The sequence below is a fragment of the Heteronotia binoei genome, unplaced genomic scaffold (genome assembly GCF_032191835.1).
Source record: "Heteronotia binoei isolate CCM8104 ecotype False Entrance Well unplaced genomic scaffold, APGP_CSIRO_Hbin_v1 ptg000334l, whole genome shotgun sequence".
NCBI lineage: Eukaryota > Metazoa > Chordata > Lepidosauria > Squamata > Gekkonidae > Heteronotia > Heteronotia binoei.
In genome coordinates this window covers 699425-723437 of record NW_026800018.1, presented here as the reverse complement: position 1 = coordinate 723437, position 24013 = coordinate 699425, and the positions used below count along the sequence as shown (strand labels likewise).

At 43.8% G+C, this 24013-nt stretch overlaps 1 protein-coding gene across 16 annotated transcripts in view; it reads left to right on the top strand.

The window, feature by feature from the left end:
- LOC132590604 (gephyrin) overlaps window positions 1-24013 on the top strand; it is a 686862-nt gene that overhangs the window by 595895 nt on the left and 66954 nt on the right. For all 16 annotated transcript variants that reach the window (XM_060263562.1, XM_060263569.1, XM_060263559.1 and 13 more), the window contains 3 exons: window positions 14334-14426; window positions 21215-21270; window positions 23100-23219. In XM_060263562.1, coding sequence (XP_060119545.1) covers window positions 14334-14426; window positions 21215-21270; window positions 23100-23219 — 269 coding nt within the window. The remainder of the gene's footprint in view (window positions 1-14333; window positions 14427-21214; window positions 21271-23099; window positions 23220-24013) is intronic.

Here is a 24013-nt window from a genome sequence, read left to right as displayed (position 1 = left end):
ATTGGCAGGCCAGTTTGATGACATAATAGGGTAAGGACGTCTGCCTGCCTCAGCCATAGGCCTGGTGGAACAGCTCCATCTTACAGGCCCTCCGGAATGGCAACAGATCCAGCAGGGCCCAAACCTCTAGAGGAAGCTGATTCCACCAGGCTGGGGCCAGGGCCAAAAAAGCCCTGGCCCTGGTTGAGGCAAGCTGGATGTCCCTTGGGTCAGGGACGATCAGAAGATGTTGGCCAGCTGATCACAATGATCTCCGGGGCTCATAAAGGGAGAGACGGTCCCACAGGTATGCCAGTCCCAGGCCGCACAAGGCTTTAAACGTCAGTACTGAAACCTTGAAGCGGATCCAGTACTCAATTGATAGCCAGTGCAAACTGCGCAGCTTGGCCGACTGCTCAATGCTGCATGCTCGATGCTGCATGCAGATTTGATAAATCTGCATGCTTTACAGTAGCCACATCTGTAGTTGCCATTACTAAGTATGTCTTTAGTCCTCGTCCTTTTATTAACAACTGCTCGTACTAGCAGGTTCCTAATGTTTTTCTGTCTACACAGAGCAGCTTTAGGAGGAAAAATACAACCTGGTAGATGGAAAGTAACATGCCAATGGCGTAAAATTGCTTTGTGGATGCCAGTGGCTAATTAGAAAATTGAAAAGCACAGGAGACTGATGCAAATGATTTCTTCTATTTATATTGTAAGTTTCATCCTTTTCATCCTATCCACTTTCTTCGTTGCTCCAACCACTATATTCTGGGGGGAAACAAGAATAAAACTGTTTTAAAAGATGGTTGGATTCCTGTTGATAATTGTCAGTAGAGTTACACTTGGCCATAACAAATTGGCCAAATGGTAATTTTTTTTGTAGATGCCAGGGGTGAAAAGAGTCAAATGTAAAAATGAAACCTTGTCTGTAGGTTTATGATGTAATTTAACTGCCAATTTGAGGTCCATAGTCTTGTACATCACAATGTCCAAAAATTAATAGACGATAAATCATAATGAATTTCAAACTTGATAGTTGTATGCAGGGAGTTCAGCTGATTAAAAAAATCCATAACTTCAACTTCAAACAACAAAAAGATATCATCAATAAAGCATTTATAAAACTTAATATTCTGAAAAAAGGAGTAACATCTTTGTGAACAAAATTTTTATTTTGCAATATATTGAAAAGTATTCTACTAACAAAATCTAAATATAGTTCATCAATACATTACACAATTTCTTACCCCTCCCACTCTCCAAATTGTGACCTCCACCGGTATACAAAACAAATTAAAAACCTTTTAAAAGTAAAAATTCACATATATAGAATCTTAACTGAAAGTTATTATTCACTTAACTTTATCTTAACTCCAATATAACTACTATTCTTATTCTTTTACTCATTACTTACTTCTTAATCCTCAGTATTACAGATTTAATCAGATAACCATAATCTATTCTTCTTTGCACTTTTAAAAATTCAATTATTACTTGTTAAACATTAAACATATATTTCATAGTCCTTAAATCATCACTAAAAATTATTCAAATCTTAATCTTATCTTAATTCACATAAATTTACTGTATAAACTCAGCTACCATACTTATATTTCGCTACTAAAACAGTACTCAGTAATCACAGTCCTTTTTCTCTTTTAGATTCAGTTAATATTATCAAAAACCACTAAATGTCTCTTCACCTTCCATTGCATCTCCACATAGTTTTGAAATTTATTCCAATCTTCTTTAAAGTTCTCCAAATTATATTCTTTTAAGATTCTAGTAAGTTTGTCCATTTCACTCCAAAAAAAGGAGTAATATCTTGTGTTAAAATGAAAGTATTTTCAAAATGTGCCTGGCTCTTGCCGTGAGCTGCTGATAGTTTTGAATATATATGAATAGTTTTGGTGCAATTTTTGAGTTTGAATACTTTACTGAATGGCTATATTTCCCCAGAAATGTCTGGATGCCATATGATAGATCCACCTGATGTCTCTATGAGCTGCTCAGCTGCTCTGCTCACTTTCCACCTTGTGACATCAATCTTGTTTTGGTAGAAAGATCATTTTTGTCAACTTGGATGACCAAAGCATCTGGAGGTCCATGAAATATGATGTGCCAAGTGATGGTGGATGCAAGTGTCTCTCAGCACTTTCCTCTGCTCCCAATCCAAGTGCTTGGAAGCCATTTGTACCAAATAAGTGGCACAGGCAGGACTTCTGGTGGGACTAACAAATAGGAATTATCAAGTAGTGTGTGACTTGAAGAAACTGGGCGCAGTCCTTGGCTGCCCAGTCTAAAAACATAGTGAAGGTCTAGAAGGCTGTGCAGGTGACCAAGCAGCCCTCTGTCAATTCAACTTAAAGCTCAACAGGCAAAAATCCTCAGGATGGACAGGCAGTAACCAGAATGCCAAATGCCTATTGCACTAGGCCATAAGGGACCCTAGGATCACAATACTGCAGTAGGCTAACAGCATGATCAAAGGAAGTGTACAGTACTGAATAGAATTCCTGGGGATGGCTAATCATTATTGGCCTCTATATAACGTATTGGGTTTTGTTAGATTGTTAATTGTCTTTACCATATAAATTTGCAATTTAGAATTTGTTGTTACAAGTCTATAGTAATTTTTCTCACTATAACCTTCGGGTTGTGTTACCAATACCCAGTTGGGGGCAGGGAATCCCATGGTTTGGAGGCCCTCCCTCCACTTCAAGGTCATCAGATAGTGGGTGGAGGGAAATGTCTGTTGGGCACTCCATTATACCCTATGGAGACCAATCCCCATAGAGTATAATGGAGAATTGATCCATGGTTATCTGGGGCTCGGGTGGGGGGCTATTTTTCGAGGTAGAGGCATAGAGGCACCAAACTTTCAGCATCACCAGTGCCTCTCCTCAAAACACCCCCCAGGTTTCAAAAAGAAGGTGCCCCTATCCCTTATTTCCAAATGGAGGGAAGACATTTAAAAGGCGTGGGGTCCCTTTAAATGTGATTGCCAGAACTCCCTTTGAAGTTCAATCATGCATGTTACACCCTTGATCCTGGCTCTACCCCAAAGTCTCCTAGCTCCACCCCTAAAGTTCCTGGATATTTCTTGAGTTAGACCTGGCAACCCTGTACCTCACTTTTTTCCCCATTGGGGATCCCAAGCTGCATACTTCATTCTCCTCTGCTCCATTTTATCATCACAACAACTCTTTAAGGCTATGGCTGGGTCCAGGCACTTAAGAGCTATCTTTTCCTGCTCATACAGTGGTCTAACAGTATATTATGCAAAATAAGAGACACAAGTGCAACCAAAAGGAGAGAGAAAACACAACCCTACACGAGAAAGGTAACCATAAAATTAACAAATATATACATAAAACTCTGTATGATTACGCAGAATGGACCTTACTCACACAGATGTTCACCCATGCAATAAGTGGTGATCAATATTCTTGAGATGCAGTATGGACAACCAGAGCTTTTTTTCTAGCAGGAGCTCCTCTGCATATTAGGCCACACCCCCTGATGTAGTCAATCCTCCTAGAGTTTACAGTAGGCCCTGTCCTAAGAGCCCTCTAAGCTCTTGGAGGATTGGCTACATCAGGGGGCATGGCCTAATATGCAAAGGAACTTCTGCTAGAAAGAACCTTGTGGACAACTCATCAAGGTTTACAGTATCTCATATGCCCATGGATCTGCTTAGGCCCAGCCTGCAATGCTCAAAACTGCAATGGAGTGCTCAGGTACAATTAGAAAAGAAACAGCAAAATAAGAGACGTCACACAGATATGTTTAATCTGCATAATTTGGGTGAGTCACAGAATTCAAATGGTTCTGGACTGGAGGAAACATAGTCAAGGTCATACTTTCTCCCCCTAGTGTTAAATGTATTATGATATCTCTTAATGTGAAACTCTTTACATATTGTCCTTTCTGTTAGTCTTATTGATTATTTGTGGGATCATTTTTAATATTCTAGAGGGAATTTCTCAAGGAACACAGCAATATATTTCCAAGGCAGTTTAGCAATCACACAGGCTTTTAAAAAACAACAGTAAAAAAAGTATTACTGCCAAATCAGTAAATGCCTTAAGCTAAATATTGATCCAGTTGTAAATTCATGCATTCAAAGTGTCCACATCACTTTGCAGTAAATAAAAGATACAGATATATTAAACAGCAGCCTTTCCTAAATGGATTGAGACACTTAAAAATCAAAACACTAGAGCACAAGCCTAACCATTTTATTTTGGACATACCATTTAGTAGTTCATTATAGATAAATGATTGCATTGCACAAAATACTTTATATACTTGTACAATATTTTGTATTGTCACTTTTTGTTATTACTGAATACCAAGATACCAAGAGTGCTCTTAATCTTAAACATTTCTTAATAAAGTCAGTGGGAGATAAATGTAAGGTGTGTGCTGTATAAAGAATTCTTTTTCTTACATTTTGCTATTATATATGGATCTTTTCAAAATAAAATTAACTAAAGGAATTCTAGGGGGTGTGGAATGGTATGGTATAGCTTTCCCCCTAGATTTAACTTATTTTGTCTAGCAGTGGTAGCTCATTCACTGGGATATAAAGTGCTACCTTTTCCTAGCATTATGTTATCTACCACTGTGAAGAGGAAGCAACAGCTTTCCAACAGCAGGCCCAGGTGGAGCATTCTATGAAAATAATATATCTGATTAGGGCTGCCAAGTCTGACTCAAGAAATATCTGGGGACTTTGAGGGTGAAGCCAGGAGCAAGGGTGTGACAAGCATGATTGAACTCCAAAGGGAGTTCTGGCAATCACATTTCAAGGGACTGCACTCCTTTTTAATGCCTTCCCTCCATTTGGAAATAATGAAGGATAGGGGCACCTGCATTTGAGGCTCAGAGAATTGGACCCCCTGTCCCAATGTTTTTGAAACGTGGAGGGTGTTTTGAGGAGAGGCTCTGGGTGCTATGCTAAAAATTTGGTGCCTCTACCTCAAAAAACAACCCCCCCAAGCTCCAGATACCCATGGATCAATTTTCCATTATCCCCTATGGTAATTGGTCTCCATAGAGTGTAATGGAGTGCCCCTCCCCCACTTTCTGATAACCCTGAGGTGGGGGGAGGGCCTCCAAACCATGGAATCCCCTGTCCCCAACTGGGGATTGGGAATCCTATAATCTGGCACACACTCATTTAGTTTCTGTAGGAAAGGAGGGAGTCCCACTTCAGATGAATTGACTCAACAAAAACGTCATGGCCTTCAATTTGCAAGGCCTAAGCAATGGTAGAGGTCATTAATTCATAGGGTTGCCATAAATCAGAAGTAACTTCTGCATATGATGCACACAAAGGAAGAGGAAATGAAAATTAGAGAGGCACATTCTCACTGCTAACAGGCAGGCATTTTGAGGCGGATGGGAGGCATCCCAAATCAGGCCAGCTCAAAAAGAATCGTCCCGAAGCCTCCACACATTCCAGTGTGAGTCGGCCTCATCCCATCTGCAAGGTGGCTTGGCACAATCAGATGAGAGTGCCTCAGAGGCTGGACTGCTCTTTTTCTCCCCCAACGAGTCAAGTACTCATGCTCAAATGCCCTGGGTAGTTTTTACACACACACACAAAAAGTCAGATGCAGCTTGGGGTGGCTTGGTGATTTCACAGCACCGAGGCACCTTGCTTGCACCCATCCACTTCCAGATGGTGAGGAGGCGACTGACGTGCTGCTCAAAAATTTGCTACCACTTTCAAAGTGGTAGCTTTTTGAGCCACTCTCCGACAGCTGGAGGACAGGGTGAGTATGGGATGGGGACGGGCAGCAGATGTTGCCATTTGGAAGGATTTTTCTAGTTGATTTCTGATGTAAAACAATTTTTATTAGTAACATATGGTAATAAATCTATATCTATATCTTACATCTTTAAAAATTTATTTTATCTACCTCATATATTACTTTCCACCCACCCCTCCCCCCGTTACTTGACCCCCGCCAGTGTTATTTACTTAAAAAAAAACAAATATTAAAGGTACCCTTAACTATTAAAACAAAAATTTATATTCTTCTTTTTAAAACTTAATTATTATCAAAAAATGTCCAATGTCTTATTTTCCACTCTTTTTCTATATATCTTCTAAACTTTTTCCACTCCGCCTTAAAAACTTTTAAGTCATAGTCTTTTAATATTCTTGTTAATTTGTCCATTTCACTCCATGTCATAACTTTTATAATCCAATCCCATTTCTCTGGTATTTTGTCTTGCTTCCACAATTTTTTTAGTTGATTTCTGAGGCATCTCTGAGCTGGCCCAAAAAGCTGGTCTATAATCACCCAGAGGGTCCCTGATTAAAATGCCTCTCTAAAATTTCATAGTTCCAGCACTACGAAGCTCACAACCACAGCAAGCCCATTTCAGCATAATTTTATTGAATTTTAGAAAGCATTATAAAGTGTTCTGTCTCAGATTTTTCCTTGTTAAATGTTTTGTTTTTTTAAAAAAAAGTTGGCTCAGTATCTGGCATATTTTCTTTATTGTTATATTGAATTTATAATTGAATTTTATTGCTCCACTGTAACACCAGCATTAGTATTTCCAAACTAGGTGTGCTGTAAAAGAGGCTTTCAGTAGAAATTACAACTAGCAGTTTGTGATTATACTTGTGAGTAAGTACATCTTCCTAGAAAGCATTCAAAATATGGACACAGAGGATAGAAAAGTTTTGAAGGAAATTTTAGGGGTGAAGGAAAGGACCCTGACACATACTTTGAGTAAGAAAGAATGCTGGCAGATAAAGCTTCTGTACTGTACCAAATTAAAAGAATACTCATCATTTAATATATGTTTTGATCTCTGTCTTATCTTATGTTCAACCATCTGTTTTGTTCCCCTTCCTTTATGTATTCAAATTGTGAGCCTTTCAAGGACAGTTAATCATAGCCATTCTTAGCCTTTGGAAGGAGATGGGCAGGTCAGTTAGGGTTGCCAGGCCTGTGTTGGAAAATATCTGGAGACTTTGGGGGTAGATCTGGAAAGGGCAGGGTTCAGAGAGGGACCTCAGCATAGTACATCCTTCAAAGCAGCCATTTCCTCCAGGGGGTAATACAATATAAATGACTGGTACCAGTGTGTAAATAAGAAAATAATCAAATCACCGGTCAACAATAAATATTCACACTCTCATTGTGTGTACATGCTATTGATTTAGTGCAAATATAAGACAAAATAAAGAACGAAGGAACAATAAGGTATTTGTACTCCCCCAAATTATACACTTAAACGTTTCTACATAGGAACCAGCCTTAACCAACTCCATAAGTGTTTTAGAGTGGAGTCCTTAAACATTCTGCTGTGACGTTGCAATTGAGAGAGAAAGGAGGAACCGTATATAAAGGAGTCCTCACGGTTTCGCCCTTCTCACACTTCATCAGCCGCTTTTCTCAGTGTTTTCCGGAGCCACAGTAATTATGTTACAGACATTCCGGCAGCAGAGGTTTAGAGCATGCGTTGATCCATGTCTGTAACATAATTACTGTGGCTCCAAGAAACACAGAAAAGAGGCTGACAAAGTTTGAGATGGGCGAAACCGTGAGGACTCCTTTATATACGGTCCCTCCTTTTTCTCTATTGCAACGTCACAGCGGAACGTTTAATGACTCCACCCTAAAACACTTACTTATGGACTTGGTTAAGGCTGGATCTTCTTCATGGTCTCTGTGCTTCACACCCATGGGATAGAGCGCCTGCGCCGATCCCCGAATCGGTATCTGAAAAGCCCGGGATTTTTCCGTGCTTGGCACCAATGGGCATACACAGGTGTCCCAGTATGCATGCTCACCGGCACCAGCGCGGGGATCCCGCCAGTTCCTTTCTGACCACTGCGCGGAGAGGTTTACCTTTCGGTCCCCGGTCGGTGAGATATCGGGTTTTTGCCTTTTCTCTCGTTGTATATAGCCCGTTTGTTGTTTTCTTAGAGTAGATAGTTAGATAGTTTTGGGGGGGGGGGGGGAAAGTTTGTGTGTGTTTGTTGGATTGCCCTTCGGGGCCTTTCCCCCTGTTTGTTTTCCCCCAAAAGTTTTTTCCCCCTCAGAGGACTCTGAGTGGGTTTTTTGGCGATTGGCGTCTATGGAAAGACGTTGGGGGTTTTTCAAATGCTGCCGCTCGTGTGGGAAGAAGATTGCCCCCCCAGACGGCCATTCCCTGTGTCTTCTCTGCTTGGGTGAAGCGCACCACGTGGAGTCCTGCCCACACTGTCTCTGCTTCTCCAAGCAAACATAGAAGAACCGGGCAGCGTGGCTTTCGGCGGCTTTGACTGAGTCGGCACTTCGCCCTCAGAGATCAGCATCGGGCCCATCAGCATCGACCATGGCAGACACCCCGGCCCTGACAGTCACATTGGCCGATGTGACCCCGGTCGTGACCAAAATGCTGATAGAGCGAGGCTCCTCCACAAAACGATCCCATGAGGGATCAGTGGACACGCCCGCCAAGAAGCGTCGGGATGACTCGGGGCTCCGAGCATCCATTTTGAAGAAGGCCAAGTCCAAGGAGAAGCGGAAGAGGCCCCGCACTCCATTGCCTTCTTATGACGCTTCGGCACTGATGACCTCTGCTGCGCCGAGGAAGATCCTGGCGTCCCCGTGCCACAGCCCATCGGCATCAAGAGGCAGTACTCAACAGCCCCGTCTCTCGTTGTCTGAACAGGAGATTGACCTCACACAGCAATCCTCGTCATCCCGGTCACGGCATCGCAGCGGGAGCGGTTCACTCTCGGAAGTGGAGGCTTCGGCACCAATGGACCCGTCTCCCCCGATGGAGCCCAGAGGCAGACGGGAGCTAGAGCCCTCCATGGCACCATGCCGTTTCCCACCGCTACCATCATGGGAGCAGCGTCAGTGGCCGCCCACCTACCTGTATCCCTACTCTCCTTACCAGTGGTATCCACCGAGGGAGTTTGCGGAGTGGGACCAACAGTCAGAGGCATCCTGCATGTCGAGGCTGTCGCACCATTCCCGATGGCCATCGGTATCTATCCCTCCGAAGAGGCGCACCAACCCAGTTGCTGAGACTCGTCGGCAACCATCGACGTCGATCCGTTCACCGATCCGGGAATCGACGCCGATCCTCTCTGAGCACTCCGTACACCAGGAGTCTTCTTCATTGGACTCAGAGAGCAGTACCGATGCCCAGAAAGGTGCTTTGGAGCCTTCGCCAGGTTCCCAGATGGCCGAAGATCTTCCTTTTTCGCTATTGGAAGATCTGAAGTCCTATGGCGACCTAGTGAAGAGGATGGCAACCTCCCTCTCCCTGCCTGTGATACAACCACAGCCTGTCGTGGATGATAATGTCTTTGACATTATGCAAAGGGACACATCCACAGCAATCGCTTTGCCACTCACCAAAGTGATTCTGCAGGCAGTGAAGGAGCCCTGGAAGAAACCATCTTCGACTCCAGTGTCATCCAGAAGGCTGGACCATATGTACAGGGTCCAGGAGACGGGGGCTGAGTTCCTTTTCACCCATCCGAAACCGAACTCAGTGGTCATCTCTTCCTCCTCCAAGGCATGGAAGGTCCACTCATCCCCACCTGACAAGGGGGAAAGAAGCTGGACAACATAGGGAGAAAGGTTTATTCTGCAGGGGCCCTAGGAGTAAAGGTATCTAATTATGCGGCTTGCATGGCTAGATACCAGTACTCCGTATGGGAACAACTCACCCCTCTCCTTTCTTCCCTGAGCGAGGACAAAAAGGCTGCTGCCAGGAAGCTGCAGAAAGAAGGCTTTGCTGTAGCCAAACAGCAATTGGCTGCAGCAAAGCACATGGTGGACGTGTTGGCAAAGGCAATCACGTCGGCTGTGTGCATTCGTCGGCACTCCTGGTTAAGATCAACAATCCTGCAGCAGGACATTAGGGCTTTTGTTGAGGACTTGCCCTTTGAAGGGGATGGCCTGTTTAGCACCACCACAGACAGTGCACTGCAGGAAATCGATAAGAGCCTCAAGACCTCCAGGAACCTGGGTGTGCAGGCCACCTCCAGGGCTCCTAAGGCGAAGCAGTGGCACAAACCATGGGCCAAAAAGCCTTACCAGAAGTTTTCGCCTGAACAACAATGGCGACCTCACTCCACCCAGCCTGACAGACCATCGTACTCAGGCAACAACAGGAACTGCTATGGTTCTCAGGCCATGGGCAAGTCTAAGGGTACCCGCCCTCAAAAGCAGGGCTTTTTACTTTCTTGTGGCACGCATCATCGCCCCAACTTCAGCATCTATCCGCCTCCGCCCTTTCCTACCTGTCTGGGAGTTGATCTCTACAGACAGGTGGGCTCTGTCCATCATAGAAGAGGGCTACAAAATAGAGTTAGTGCAGATTCCGAACCAATCCATGGTGATTACCACTCCCCCTTCCCCACCTCTGCTGGCGGAGGTGAACAACCTCCTACAGAAACAAGCCATAGAGAGAATTCCGGCGGAGGCCAGGACGGGAGGTTTTTACTCTCGTTACTTCCTGGTTCCCAAGAGGGACGGGGGCTTAAGACCAATTATGGATCTTCGGAATCTGAACAAGTTCATTCTGTACCAGAAGTTCAGAATGGCCACGCTGCAAACAATCCTGCCCCTCATCAACCAAGGGGACTGGATGGTGACCCTGGACCTCAAGGATGCCTACTTCCATGTCAGCATCTATCTGGCGTTCAGGTGTTTCCTCAGGTTTGCAGTGGGTTCCCAGCACTTCCAGTTCAAAGCCCTTCCGTTCGGCCTGTCCACGGCACCTCGGGTGTTTACGAAGATGATGAGCGTTGTGGCTGCCCATCTCCATCTCCAGGGAGTTGTCGTTTTCCCATACATCGATGACTGGCTCCTTGTGGCAAAGTCGAGGGAAAGTTTGTCAACGCACATTGCCATCACTCTACGTCTTCTTGACACCTTGGGGTTACAGGTCAATTTGGAGAAATCCCATCTTACTCCGTCAAGGCTGTGCAGTTCATAGGGGCTTTGCTGGATACAGACCAGCATCATGCATACCTGCCTTCGCAGAGGGCAAAGGACATTGTCGGTCTGGTACAACTGCTTCAGAGGCAAAAGTGGGGCACAGCACAGCAGCTTCAGCGAATGCTGGGGCTGATGGTGGCGGCAACAAGCGTGCTACTTTTCGCGAAACTGAGGATGAGAGGCCTACAGTTGTGGTTTCTTCACCAGTTTCGTCCACTCAGAGACTCACCTCGAAAGAGATTCACCATCCCATCAGGGACTCTTCAGACGCTACAGTGGTGGGAGTCAGAGAACAACATCTGCCAGGGAGCTCCCTTCCATCTGCCAACTCCCACTGTGACTATCACCACAGATGCTTCCTTGTGGGGTTGGGGGGCCCACATGGAAGGCCTGTGTGTGTGGGGGGGGGGGCAGTGGCCGCCAAAACTGACTCAGTTCTATATAAACTACCTGGAACTACTGGCAGTTCACTTTGCCCTACACTCTTTCCGTCCCCTAGTGGCGGGGAAGACTGTAGCGCTGCTTACGGACAATACCACTGCCCCGTGCTACATCAACAGGCAGGGGGGACAGTGTCTCATCGGCTCTGCGCATTGGCGATGGATCTCTGGTTGGAGTGTCTCCAGTACGAGATCTTCGTGAAGGCGGCGCATGTTCCAGGGGTCCTCAACGTTCAGGCAGACTCCCTCAGCAGAGGTGGGGCTTACCCACACGAGTGGAAACTGCAGTGGCGTTTCCTGAAGCCTGTATTTCAGCTTTGGGGGTACCCGCAGCTGGATGTCTTTGCCATGGCCGAGAACAAAAAAATGCCCCAGGTTCTGTTCCAGAGTGGGAGCGGATCCAACATCTCTGGGAGACGGGCTCCTGCTTCCTTGGGAGGGCTGGTTTCCACCTCTGCTGTTGTTGACGAAGGTGGTCAACAAAATAGCAAGGGAGAGACCACGCTGCATCCTGGTGACTCCCTGGTGGCCTCGCCAGAACTGGTTCGCGATCCTGCTCCAACTCTCGAGGGGGGTCTTCTACCAGTTCCCGGCAGAGCCGGACCTTCTGTCAGCTCAGGGCGGGCATGTACTCCATCATAACGTGCCCCATCTGAAGCTGACAGCGTGGTTCATCGACCAGTAGGGTTCTCTGACAGGGTCCAGCAAGTTCTTATGAACAGCAGAAAACCGTCCACCCGCGCTTCCTTTGACAGGAAGTGGCAGAGATTTACCAAGTTTTTAGTTGACCCTTCGGTCTCACCTAGCAGGGTGGGATTGGCGGCAATTTTTGATTTTTTGCTGTCCCTAGTGGATGCGGGCCTGTTTTTCTCCTCCATCAAAGTTTATTTGGCGGCAATATCTGCCTTCCATGATCCGGTGGAGGGGTACTCCGTTTTCGCACACCCTCAGTCCAAGAAATTTTTGAAGGGGTTGTTTAGGCTGCATCCACCGTCAAGATCACCCCCACGGTTGTGGGACTTGACTTTAGTGCTGGACAAACTAACCCGTCACCTCTTTGAGCCGATGGTGACATGCTCTTTGCAGCTCTTGTCGTGGAAGGCTGCATTTTTGGTTGCCATCACATCAGCACGTCGTGTTGGGGAGCTCACGGCAATGCGGTGTGAGTACCCTTATCTTGTTTTTAGAGTGGCTGGAGTTTTCTTGGCTCCGGACATTAGTTTTCTTCCGAAGGTGGTCTCTCAGTTCCACCTCAATTTAGAAGTTTGGTTGCCCACTTTTTACCCTAGCCCTTCCTCGGGCGAGGAACGTAGGTTGCATGCTCTGGACGTTAAGCGTGCTTTACTGTTTTATTTGAAACGTTCAAAGGTGTTTCGTAAGGACAAGCAGCTTTTTGTTTCGTATGCTGCTCCCAAGTTAGGTTCCAGGATTTCATCTCAGAGGCTCTCAAAATGGCTCACTGAGATGATTAAACTCTGTTATTTGTTGGCAAAGAAGCCGCTACCTGGGCCTGTTCATGGACACTCCACAAGAGCGATGGCCACGTCGGTGGCGTTCCTGAGAGGTGTGTCCCTTTCTGATGTCTGCAAGGCTGCCACCTGGTCTTCTCCGCATGCCTTCATGAAGCACTACGCACTGGACGTGCATGCTCAGCAGAGGACTCGGTTGGGAACTGCGGTGCTGCAAGCTGTTTCTTCCGGTTGAACGTCTTCCCGCCTCCAGGTATGTCTTGCTTGCTAATCTCCCATGGGTGTGAAGCACAGAGACCACGAATAAGATAGACAGGTTGCTTGCCTGTAACTGTAGATCTTCGAGTGGTCATCTGTGCATTCACACTACCCGCCCTCCTTCCCCACTGCTGACGGTCTCCCTCCAGTAGGGGCTTCCGGCGGTCAGGAAGGAACTGGCGGGATCCCCGCGCTGGTGCCAGTGAGCATGTATACTGGGACGCCTGCGCATGCCCATTGGCGCCGAGCGCGGAAAAATCCCGGGCGCAGGCACTATCCCATGGGTGTGAATGCACAGATGACCACTCGAAGATCTACAGTTACAGGTAAGCAACCTGTCTTTCCTATGCAGAAACATTTAAGTGTATAATTTGGGGGAGTACAAATACCTTATTTGTTCCTTCTTTCTTTATTTTGTCTTATATTTGCACTAAATCAATAGCATGTACATACAATGAGAGTGAATATTTATTGTTGACCGGTGATTTGATTATTTTCCTATTTTCTCCAGGGGAGCTGAGATCTCCACACTCCATCTGGAGGCTGGCAAGCCTAATTCAGTCATTGTCATACATACAATGTAACCTGCTTTATTCTACATATTCATATTTCTGAATAAATAGACATATGCTTAAAATGTTGCTGTATTGATATACTTGATGCTTTTCACAGAGTATAGAAGCATTATCCCTCTAGTTTTTTTAATCAATCTGTACATCATTAACAAAATTGATTTCAAAAGGTCTAAAATCTCTCCAACTAGTAATGTGTTACTAGTAAGGTACCTATCTAAAGAAAAAAAACCATATTACTGTTCTGCTCACAATTCTGCAATAACATCTAGCACAAAATATTATCTTTTCTAAGTTGGTTTTTAGTGTATTTTTAAAATGGTTTTTCAGGTAATAGATAAATAATTTGTTTCTTAGTTGCCTGCACACAGTCTAGCTATTAAACTATGGGTAAAACACTACCATGATAATCCTTATGCAAACTGGAGATTGATTGAACCACATATCTTACTTCTTTATTTGAATCTTAAGTTTTTCAAATCACTTTATTGATATTTGCAGAAACCAAAAGTTAACGGAGAGGTGTTATCTATAGATGAACTTAATCAGTAGAAACGTGCAGATTTAGTCTTTTTACTCTGAATTTTCTAACAAGGATTTGTTTCTTCTTTCTGTCTCTCCCACCTCTGTTAGATGGAATGGGCAGAGTTCTTGCCCAAGATGTTTATGCAAAAGACAACCTACCACCATTTCCAGCTTCAGTAAAAGATGGTTATGCCGTCAGAGGTAAGTGCTTATGACTTTGCCCATTAAGTTGATTCTTATACATCTAGCTTTATAGTGGATTACTTGCTTATCTAGGCATAACCAGTGTTTCTCCATGGCAGAAGTTTTTTTACTTGCAGATGGTGACTTTCTCATTTCCCCATCCACTGCAGCCCCAAATGTCACCTGAAATTCTGCTCTCAGTCAGCATTTCAGGGGGCATGTAGCACTACAGCAAGAGGGGAGAAACTCACTATCTATAGGCAGAAATTCTGTCTGCAGAAATGCTCTGACAGATCGAAGCTATATGCTGTATAGAGCAGCAAGTCCAATGATGGCCAAAGATCCAAGGATATATTATTTATTTATTAAATTTATGCCATGCCTTTTTTCTCTGGTGGAACTTGGCAGCATGGAAGACATTCCCAAGCAGAGTTCCATCCAAGGATTAATCCAGCACATATCATGTTTAACTTCAGAAACACTGCCAGACTGTGCCTTCAGTCTGTAGTCCTTACTCTAAGCAATCTTACTCAAGCTGTTTTAATATAATTTAAATGGTCTTCAAAAAGTTTGTTATCTGAGATTACAACTGTTATTACTTTCACTGAAGGCTTTATAAATTAGCATCTAAGGTGCTCCAGCTGTTTTGTAACTAATGCATATTCAAGTGTAGCTAGAGTACATAAAGATGGACAGATTCATATTCATCTAAGGTTCATAAGCTTTATTTATACTTGTTCTTATTGTAGTCCAATAAATGTATTAGACTGGAAGTAAATCAGTTTCACTTTTAATTTTGTGGTTCTACTGTTCTGCTATGGTTTCTTTTGCTTTTTTGTCACTGTTAGTAAGGATACTAGTGTGTGAAAAAAATCCAGACATATTCCTTGCATTTTAGAAATGTTGCCAGATGTGTTTGGCAGGGCCCAGTAGAGAGTGGTTCCCCCATATGGCATGACCCTACCAGAATACTTCAGGAGACCCACTGCTGAGCTGCAGGCCATTATAGTGAGAAAACACTGAAAGGAAAGAAGCGATTGGTGTCTACGTTATCGTAAAAATTATCTCTGTACACATTAGGGCCCATCCACATTCTGGTGATAAATAGACTGAGACTATGTGGCAATCAGGCAGGCAATCATCTTGGAAAAGACTTATTTAGAATTAGTCTAAAACTAACTATAGAAAAGTGGGGAAAGAACAAATCTGCCAGCTGATTTTTACTAGGCTATATCAAACAACTGTGCTAGGAAAATAATAACTCTCAAATATACGAAGTATCAAAAATTCATTCACAAATACACAAAGTACAAATAACACTGACAAGCACAGCACCAAAATGTAAGTGCAATATATATATATATATATATATATATATATATATATATATATATATATATATATATATATATATGGCTCCAAAATTCTCCTTAATCACTAAATTGTAAACATCTGTCCATTATTCAGAGGCGTATTAGGAGTCCATACAAAACAGTCAACTTGAAGGGTATAATTGTCCTTCACGTGCTACCTGTCCTATAATTGTCCTGTCACGTTTCGTTGTATAATAGCTTCTTCCAAAAGCCAAAATACTTACTATCTGTATCTGAACTCAAATTCTACATGCCAGTCTCTTTTAGCATTCTCTTTCCAAGGCAGCGGCTTGATTTTTACTGGCAGTAGCCAACTGGGAGGGGGAAGGTGTGTGTGGAAAGCTAGTCTTTGAAAAATTACATTGCATTTCACTGAATGTCACTATCTCCATACAGATTAGTGAATGAAAATACATGTTCTTATTTGAGACTTGAGGGTTCTGAGAGTTTCCATAATGACTGTGCCAAAACAGGCCACCATCACCCTCCACACACACCTCATTCTGCCATTGGCTTTGCAGAATTTAACTAACTGGATCAGGTCCCAAGCCATTAGTCTTTAATGAGTTTCTTCTACTAACCATCCCCCAAAATAAGATTCCTTTAACTACCACAATTCCCAGACTATTTTAAAGAGATGCCTGATTAGTTTTCTGGAATCTAAATTCTCTATTTTTGTCTTTTAAAATTCTTAAAATTAAGACACCTCCCCATGCCTTTCATCACCACATATTCCAAATTATCTGGGACATAGGGAGAAGCCCTGAAAATCTTGCTTGTTAGAGTTCAGATCCAAGCAGGAGACTCTCTCTTTGTAGATTGGTAAGCAGAGGCCAAATTAGGCTTTTATATGGGTACAGAAAGATAATCATAAACTTATACCATAAAAAAATAATTATTATCATTTAGAGGTAGTATCATTGGTTACAAAAAAAAGGAAAGTATGTAAGCAAAAATTATTTCACAAATGGGCAAGAGAAAATAAAATAAGTGGTAAACATCATCCCCTCTGCCCCTTTATGATGGTGTGTTCTTTAGGCAGAATAGACTTCTGTTTTATTCTTTTTCACTTATAGACTTTCTCATTGAAGTTCCTTATTTTGGCCTCTTTATCCAAGCTATTTCTGGCTATTACAAGCCAAGTTTCTCTTCTTACTTAAAGCTTTCCCATTCTAAAATTGTCTTCCTCTTTTTTTCTGAAAGTTTCCCTTTTAAGTACTTTCAAATCCCTTCTGTCCTACCAGATGGAAAATTACTAGGTTATCTGTAGGACCATCTATATGTTATGATTTTAATGTACTGTGTCTCTGTACCCTAACTTGACTTTGTATCTGACATTCAAACATCAGTGGCAAGCTACTTGCTGGGAAGTAATTTTCCAACTCATGCAGGGTCCTAGTTTGGACTGGGACCATGGCTGACAGGGAGACATGTGACTGACTGGTTCAAAGTCAGGTCAAGGAGCCAAGATACAACTGGCTAAAAATCATAACATTGTAGCTTGGCCCAAGGAACTTGTAATAAGTCCATTGCTTGTGAGTTCTGAGGTACTCTAGGGCCTCGGGGGGAGGAAGCTAGGGCACAAAATTCCCAGGCCCAAGTTACCTGGAGGACCCCTGAAGCCAGCATCAGGCTACCCGCAGAATGTGTCTGATTAATTTCACTTCTAATGCAGTTCTGCACTACAGCTACTAGAAGCACAGGGAAAACAGAGCACAATCATAGAATCATAGAGTTGGAAGGGACCTCCAGGGTCATCTAGTTCAACCCCCTGCACAATGCAGGAAACCCACAAATACCTACCCCAAATTCACAGGATCTTCATTGCTATCAGATGGCCATCTAGCCTCTGTTTAAAAATCTCCAAGGAAAGAGAGCCCACCACCTCCCGAGGAAGCCTGTTCCACTGAGGAATCGCTCTAACAGTCAGGAAGTTCTTCCTAATGTTGAGCCGGAAACTCTTTTGGTTTAATTTCAACCCATTGGTTCTGGTCCTACCTTCTGGGGCCACAGAAAATTCCACAGCATCCTCTAGATCAGAGGCCCTCAACTTTTTTTATCCCAGGGACCGGCCCCAGAGCCAGCAGCTGCCCCCCCCCCCGCGGCGCCGCCTCCTCCTCCTCCCCCCGTTTCCTCCTCCCTCCTCTGCCCTAGCCCCCACAGCCTTGCCGCCCGTCCCCACGTAGCCTCACCACCTCCTGTTTTTACCACTTTAAGGCCAGGGAAGGTAAAGCGCCTTCCAGACCGACCTCCCCCCCCCCATCGATCAGCTGATCCAATCGGCCGGAAAACTACGGCAGCGCAGCTGTTTCAGCGGTCGCTTGCCGCTGCTGCTGCAGGTTTCCCTGCTGATTGGATCAGCTGATCAGCAGGGGGCGGGGGAGGTCGGCCAGGAAAGCACTTCATGGCACCTTCCCTGTCCTTAAAGTGGTATAAACGGGGGACAGTGAGGCTGAGTGCGGTGACGACGAGGCTGCGCTGGTGGGGTGGGCAGGCGGCTGCACAGCCAACTCAGAAACAGGCCACAGACCGGGGCCAGTCTGTGGCCCAGGGGTTGGGGACCCCTTCTCTAGATGACAGCCCTTCAAGTAGTTGAAGATGGTGATCATATCACCTCTCAGGCACTGCCTCTCCAGGCTAAACATGCCCAGCTCCTTCAACCTCTCCTCATAGGACTTGGTCTCTAGACCCCTCACCATCTTCGTCACCCTCCTCTGGACCTGTTCCAGCTTGTCTATATCCTTCTTAAAATGTGGTGTCCAAAACTGAACAGAATACTCCAGGTGAGGTCTTACCAGAGCAGAGTAAAGCGATACCATCACATCACGTGATCTGGACACCATACTTCTGTTGATGCAGCCCAAAATTGCATTTGCCTTTTTTAGCCACTGCATCACACTGTTGACTCATGTTCAGCGTATGATCCACTAAGACCCCTAGATCCTTTTCACACATACTATAACTATGCATGGGATTTTTCCTACCGAATTGCAGAACTTTACATTTATCCCTGTTAAAATTCATTTTATTGGTTTTAGCCTAGTTTTCCAGGCTGTCAAGGTCGTCCTGTATCCTGTTTCTGTCTTCTACTGTATTTGCAACCCCTCCCAATTTAGTATCAATAAAGAGTAGTAGCTCTGCTTTTGGCTTCCTGTGCCTTTCTGCAAAGTTTACAGCTCTTTCATCTTATTTATGGAAAAGCAGGAGAAAATGCTGAAACACCTTAAGAAATCAGCAGCAATTCCATCCCTTCTGCTTGCTAGCAGGAGCCGGGGGGTGGGGGAGAAAAAGCTGTCTTGGAAAGAATGTCCCACAGTAGCCATTGGCAATGAGTTGCTTCAGGAGGACAGCATTGCTCCTTCATTTTCCAATGCCTTGGTACAAACCTCCACAATAGCAACCTTTGTGTCTTCTTCAGCTGCCACTCTCTTCTAGAGCTGCCAACCTCCAGGTGGTGGCTGGTGATCTGCTACTACAGCTGATCTTCAGGTGATACAGATCAGTTCATCTGGAGAAAAAGACCACTTTGAAAGTCAGAACCTATGGTATTATACCCACTGAAGTCCCTCCCCTTCCCCTCCTCAGGCTCCACACCCAAAATCTCCAGGTATTTCCCAATCTGGGGCTGGCAGCCCTATTCTTCTCACCCACCAAAGCACTGGCAGGGACTGGGAGTGGACAGCAGGCTCTTTCTCACTCCAAAGCACCCATAGCAGTTGGGCCCGTCAGTAGGCCACCTGCAGTTCATGCACGCTAGCACCTCTCACTCCCCCAACTATACAAGGCCAGAAAGCCCTTGAAAGTACCAGCACTGAAAGAGTGCTTCCCTAGCACCTCCACTGGCCTTGGCCATGAGAAAAGATCCCCAAGGCAGCAGAGGGGGCAATGTGAAGGCTCATTAGCTTTCAGAGGGTAGCTCTCCCCTTCACTTCCCTCAATTATCAATGGGGCTTCACTCCAACTCTCTGCCTTTATTATTCAGAAAGTGCCGAAGCACATTAAATAGCATCTGAATGAAAAAAGTGCAAAAAAAGAACACACAATAGACAAAGGGACTACAATTCCTTCTCCCCCTCTATACTTTTTCCATACCCTGGAAGAGCTGCAGGTACCAGTTGCATTTTTCTGAGGACCCTGGCTGTTATTCCTCAGATCCCAGGACCAGCCACTGCAACTTTTCCTCTAGACCTGGCAGGCCCCAAGACTTGCATTCAATGTAGACACTCTGTCCTCTTTCACCATTCCAACTTTGCTTCAGACTTCATAGCTTCAGACAAAGAAAAAACAGTTCAGTAGCACCTTAAAGACTTAAAATTTATGGTCAAGTGAACAAATTGTGTTGGTTTGTAAGGTGCTACTGGACTTTTATACTTTCCTGTTGCTACAGACAAACTGACACAGCTACCCATCTTGATCTGTCTCCATGGAAGATAAATAAGAGAGGGAGTGGTCAGGGGAAGGCACAACCTATTCTGACCCAGTCTCTGCCAGGCTGTTCCAATGGTAGGATTTTCAATGACTCTTGGGAAGGTCATATCCAGACTAAGATTCTCAGAACAAGCCACCCCTGAAGCTCATGAGGGGACATGCCAGGGGGTTTTCGGTAACCAACCCAACTTGCACTATCAGAGGGTTTATTTTATGTCACGCTTTAGGAATCTGTGTTGTTGGTTTTTTTAAAGCAAAAATAAATAATAGTGTTTTTCCAACAGACACATTTTGAAAGGTCATGGCGTAAATGATCAGTCAATTAAAAAAAGAGAGAATGCTCAGAAACTGAAACAACGCAGTAAATGCTTTTTACTTCTTAAAGCCAAACTCTAAATAAATAAAACTTGTAAAAAAGTTTGTGCTACGAAATCTTAAAATGGAATTGAGGGGAGGAGGTTAACAGAGTTTGGGAGCACTTGCACCCTGTTGCATAAATCCAGTTATGATTACTGCATTATGTTGCAACCAGTACTCCCTCTAAGCTGTAGAGTCTTGTGAGCAAAACTTCTACTTCATGAGCTGGCATTCAAGTTGTGAGCTACTGCATACATTAGTTTGCTCTGGGGCCACTGTTTCTGAGCTAAAACAAAAATGTGTAAGCCAGAAGCTAAAAAACTGTGAGCTAGCTCACACTAACTCAGCTTAGAGGGAACAATGGTTGCAACTTGTGAAAATGCTCAAATTTGGAAGCAAAAACATCCGCATTGTTTTATTTATTTTCTTTTAGTTATTTAAAACATTTATGAGTCACCTTTTCTCCCAGTTCAGGGTTTCCAAGGCAGCAAACATTAAAGCAAAACATTAAGAGCATTTAAAAATTAAATGAAACATAGTATAAACACATAAAAATATAAAAACATATAGTAGAATGAGTATAATAATAGCAATAATTCTATGATTTGTCTACAATTATAATTACCTTGCTGCTGTGTTATTTCACAGCTGCTGATGGACCTGGGGATCGTTTCATCATTGGGGAATCCCAAGCTGGTGAGCAAGTGAGTGCAATATGTTTTCCTTGTGATAATTTTAATATCAGAGGCATTTCTTCATTTGTCATGAACATAGTGGGTTGGGTCTGAAGGTTCCCTTCTGCTAACTGAGGAGACTTCCTTTGGTGGAGGACAATTCCTCTCTTAAAAGAAGGAAATCCTTAGATCCAACCCAGTCACATCATATATGGGAAAAAAATGCAGTTAGGCTAGGTCACTACTAAACAAAGAAAAGTTGTGTCAGTTACTTATGTAGAATACCACAAATGACAGAGGTTTATATTGTAAGATTACATAGTGAGTGATAGTATGGTATAGTGGTTAAGAGTGGTGAACTCTTATCTGGAGAACTGGATTTGATTCCGCACTCCTCCACATGAAGCCAGCCAGGTGACCTTGGGTCAGTTACAGTTCTCTCAGCCCCATCTACCTCACAGCGTGTCTGTTGTGGGAAGAGGAAGGTAGGATTATTGTAAGCCACTCTGAGACTCCTTAGGGTGCACACACCAAAGCAGCAACCCACATGGTGCCTTCAGGACAAAGGCTGCTGCTCCAATGATAGACTGGGACTGGACCTTTAACAGCCCACTGACTGATGATTAGGTGGAAAGCAGCCTTGAGCCACAAGTGGGAAACAAGGAGAAGAGTCACTGCTGGAATGTGGACATGGCAGCAGCTTCTCCCAGAAATTGCTTAGATCCTGTGAGAGTTCCAGAGGGGTGGAACATCTAAAGGAACTGGCCTCAGGACAGGTAGGGCTGCTAAGTCTCCTGGGACCTGGAGATCTTCTGCTTTTACAACTGATCTCCAGCTGGCAGATATCAGCTCTCCTGGAGAAAATGGCTGCTTTGGAGGGTGGCCTCTATGGCATTGTACCATGCTGAGGCCCCTCCCCTTCCCAAACCCCACCCTCTCCACCCTCAAAGTCTCCAGGTATTTTCCAACCCAGACCTGGCAACCCTAAGGACAGGACAGGGGTGGCCAGACTTGCTTAACGTAAAAGCCACATTGCATAAACATCAGATGTTTGAGACCCACAAGACATGAAATCAGATGTTTGAGAAGCAGGCAGGCAGGAAGGAAGGAAAACAGATGGGGGAGAGAGGGAAAAGTGAAAAGAAAACTTTAACTTTAAATGCATTCTCCAAGCCACCAGCTAGATTCGCTTGGAGAAGTGATTTAAAGAGAGAAATGCCTTTGAGAGCCACACAATATGTGTGAAAGAGCCACAGTTTGGCCACCCCTGGGACAAGCCCTTCATAAAGCAGAGGGAAATTGGCTGAGGAGAACATACTGACTCTTGCTCAAGTTGAAAGGAGCAGAGTTAGGAGAGAGGTACACTCTCAGTCTGAGACCTGTGGGATGATATATAGTGCCCCTGCTGGTTAGAATCTGCCAGACTCAGGTAGTTCTTTTATAGCCTCTATGAGTTAATTATACTATATAGCCAAAATTGCCTTGTGAGAATGCCAATAAGGCCTATTCACTCATTGAGTAACACATAATGATAGTACAGTCACTAACTGGAAATAGCATTTAACTGTTGAAGCATTTAACTGGTGTGCACATAGCTGGTTTAATAAAATGGCTTTGTTTGATATATGAATGGAACCGTTTTTGTCTGTATGTATCGATGAGAAAGCCTTAGACACAGGATGGCTGAACAGGTGTTATTTTGTCTAGCATGTGACTAGTGCTAATTGCAATGTGTTAAGAAAATTAGTATCTGTATTTCAAAGGTTATTTTTAACATTGCTAATTATTTCTGCAGTGTCATGCAGCTCTCAGATTTCCTCTCTTTTAAAAATTAGTTGATCTTGAGTGATATTTTTCAGCCGACTCAGACTGTGATGCCTGGTCAGGTAATGCGAGTTACAACTGGTGCTCCAATACCCTGTGGTGCTGATGCTGTGGTGCAAGTAGAAGACACAGAACTCATCAGGGAATCAGATGATGTGAGTGATAATAAAATGGTACATGGTAACATCACTATAGGAGGCATTCTATAGTCCCAGCTGTGTGGCTGTATACACTCCAGCAATACATATTTGAAACACAGAACACTGTACACGTGTTACAGTTTCTGCCACCTAAATTGAATTGGTATAATTTGTTTTTCATTGGGTTGAGGGAGAGAATGATAGGGATCAGCATGTGTAGCAGGAGAGAATATTTGGAAAGAGATGTGGAGCTTTTAGGAGACAGCTGGAGTTGTATAACTGTAAATGCTGCAACACTTAACATGACTTACACAGATCTCATTCCAGAGTGCTAAATAAAGATTTAGCTTAAGAGAAACTGTTTCCTTCCTTCAAGACCTTCTTAAAACATTTTATTTGAAATGTTAATATTTGTAAATGTATTGAAATGTAATTGATTAATAAATCAGTTTACAATTATACAGCTGTACTATATCATTTGTGGAAGGAGGTACATATACACATGCGTGCATTTTGTCATTACTTTTTATGACTACTGAACTGGGTCACAAGCAGTTATGTCAGGAATACAACCCCCTGCTCACTTTTAAAAATACAGAAGATGTACTACAATGGAGAATGAATCATCTTTCTCCTGCATTGTGGACTTAGGACCATTCTTTTCAACAGATTTTTGAAAGTCAGTTATATTTGGATCTAATAACATGCTTTGTAGAGATTATACAATAACAAAATTTGAAATTCATTCATACACAATGCAGTCTAATAATAAAATAGCAGCTATGTAATAATTAGTAAGAAATTATGTT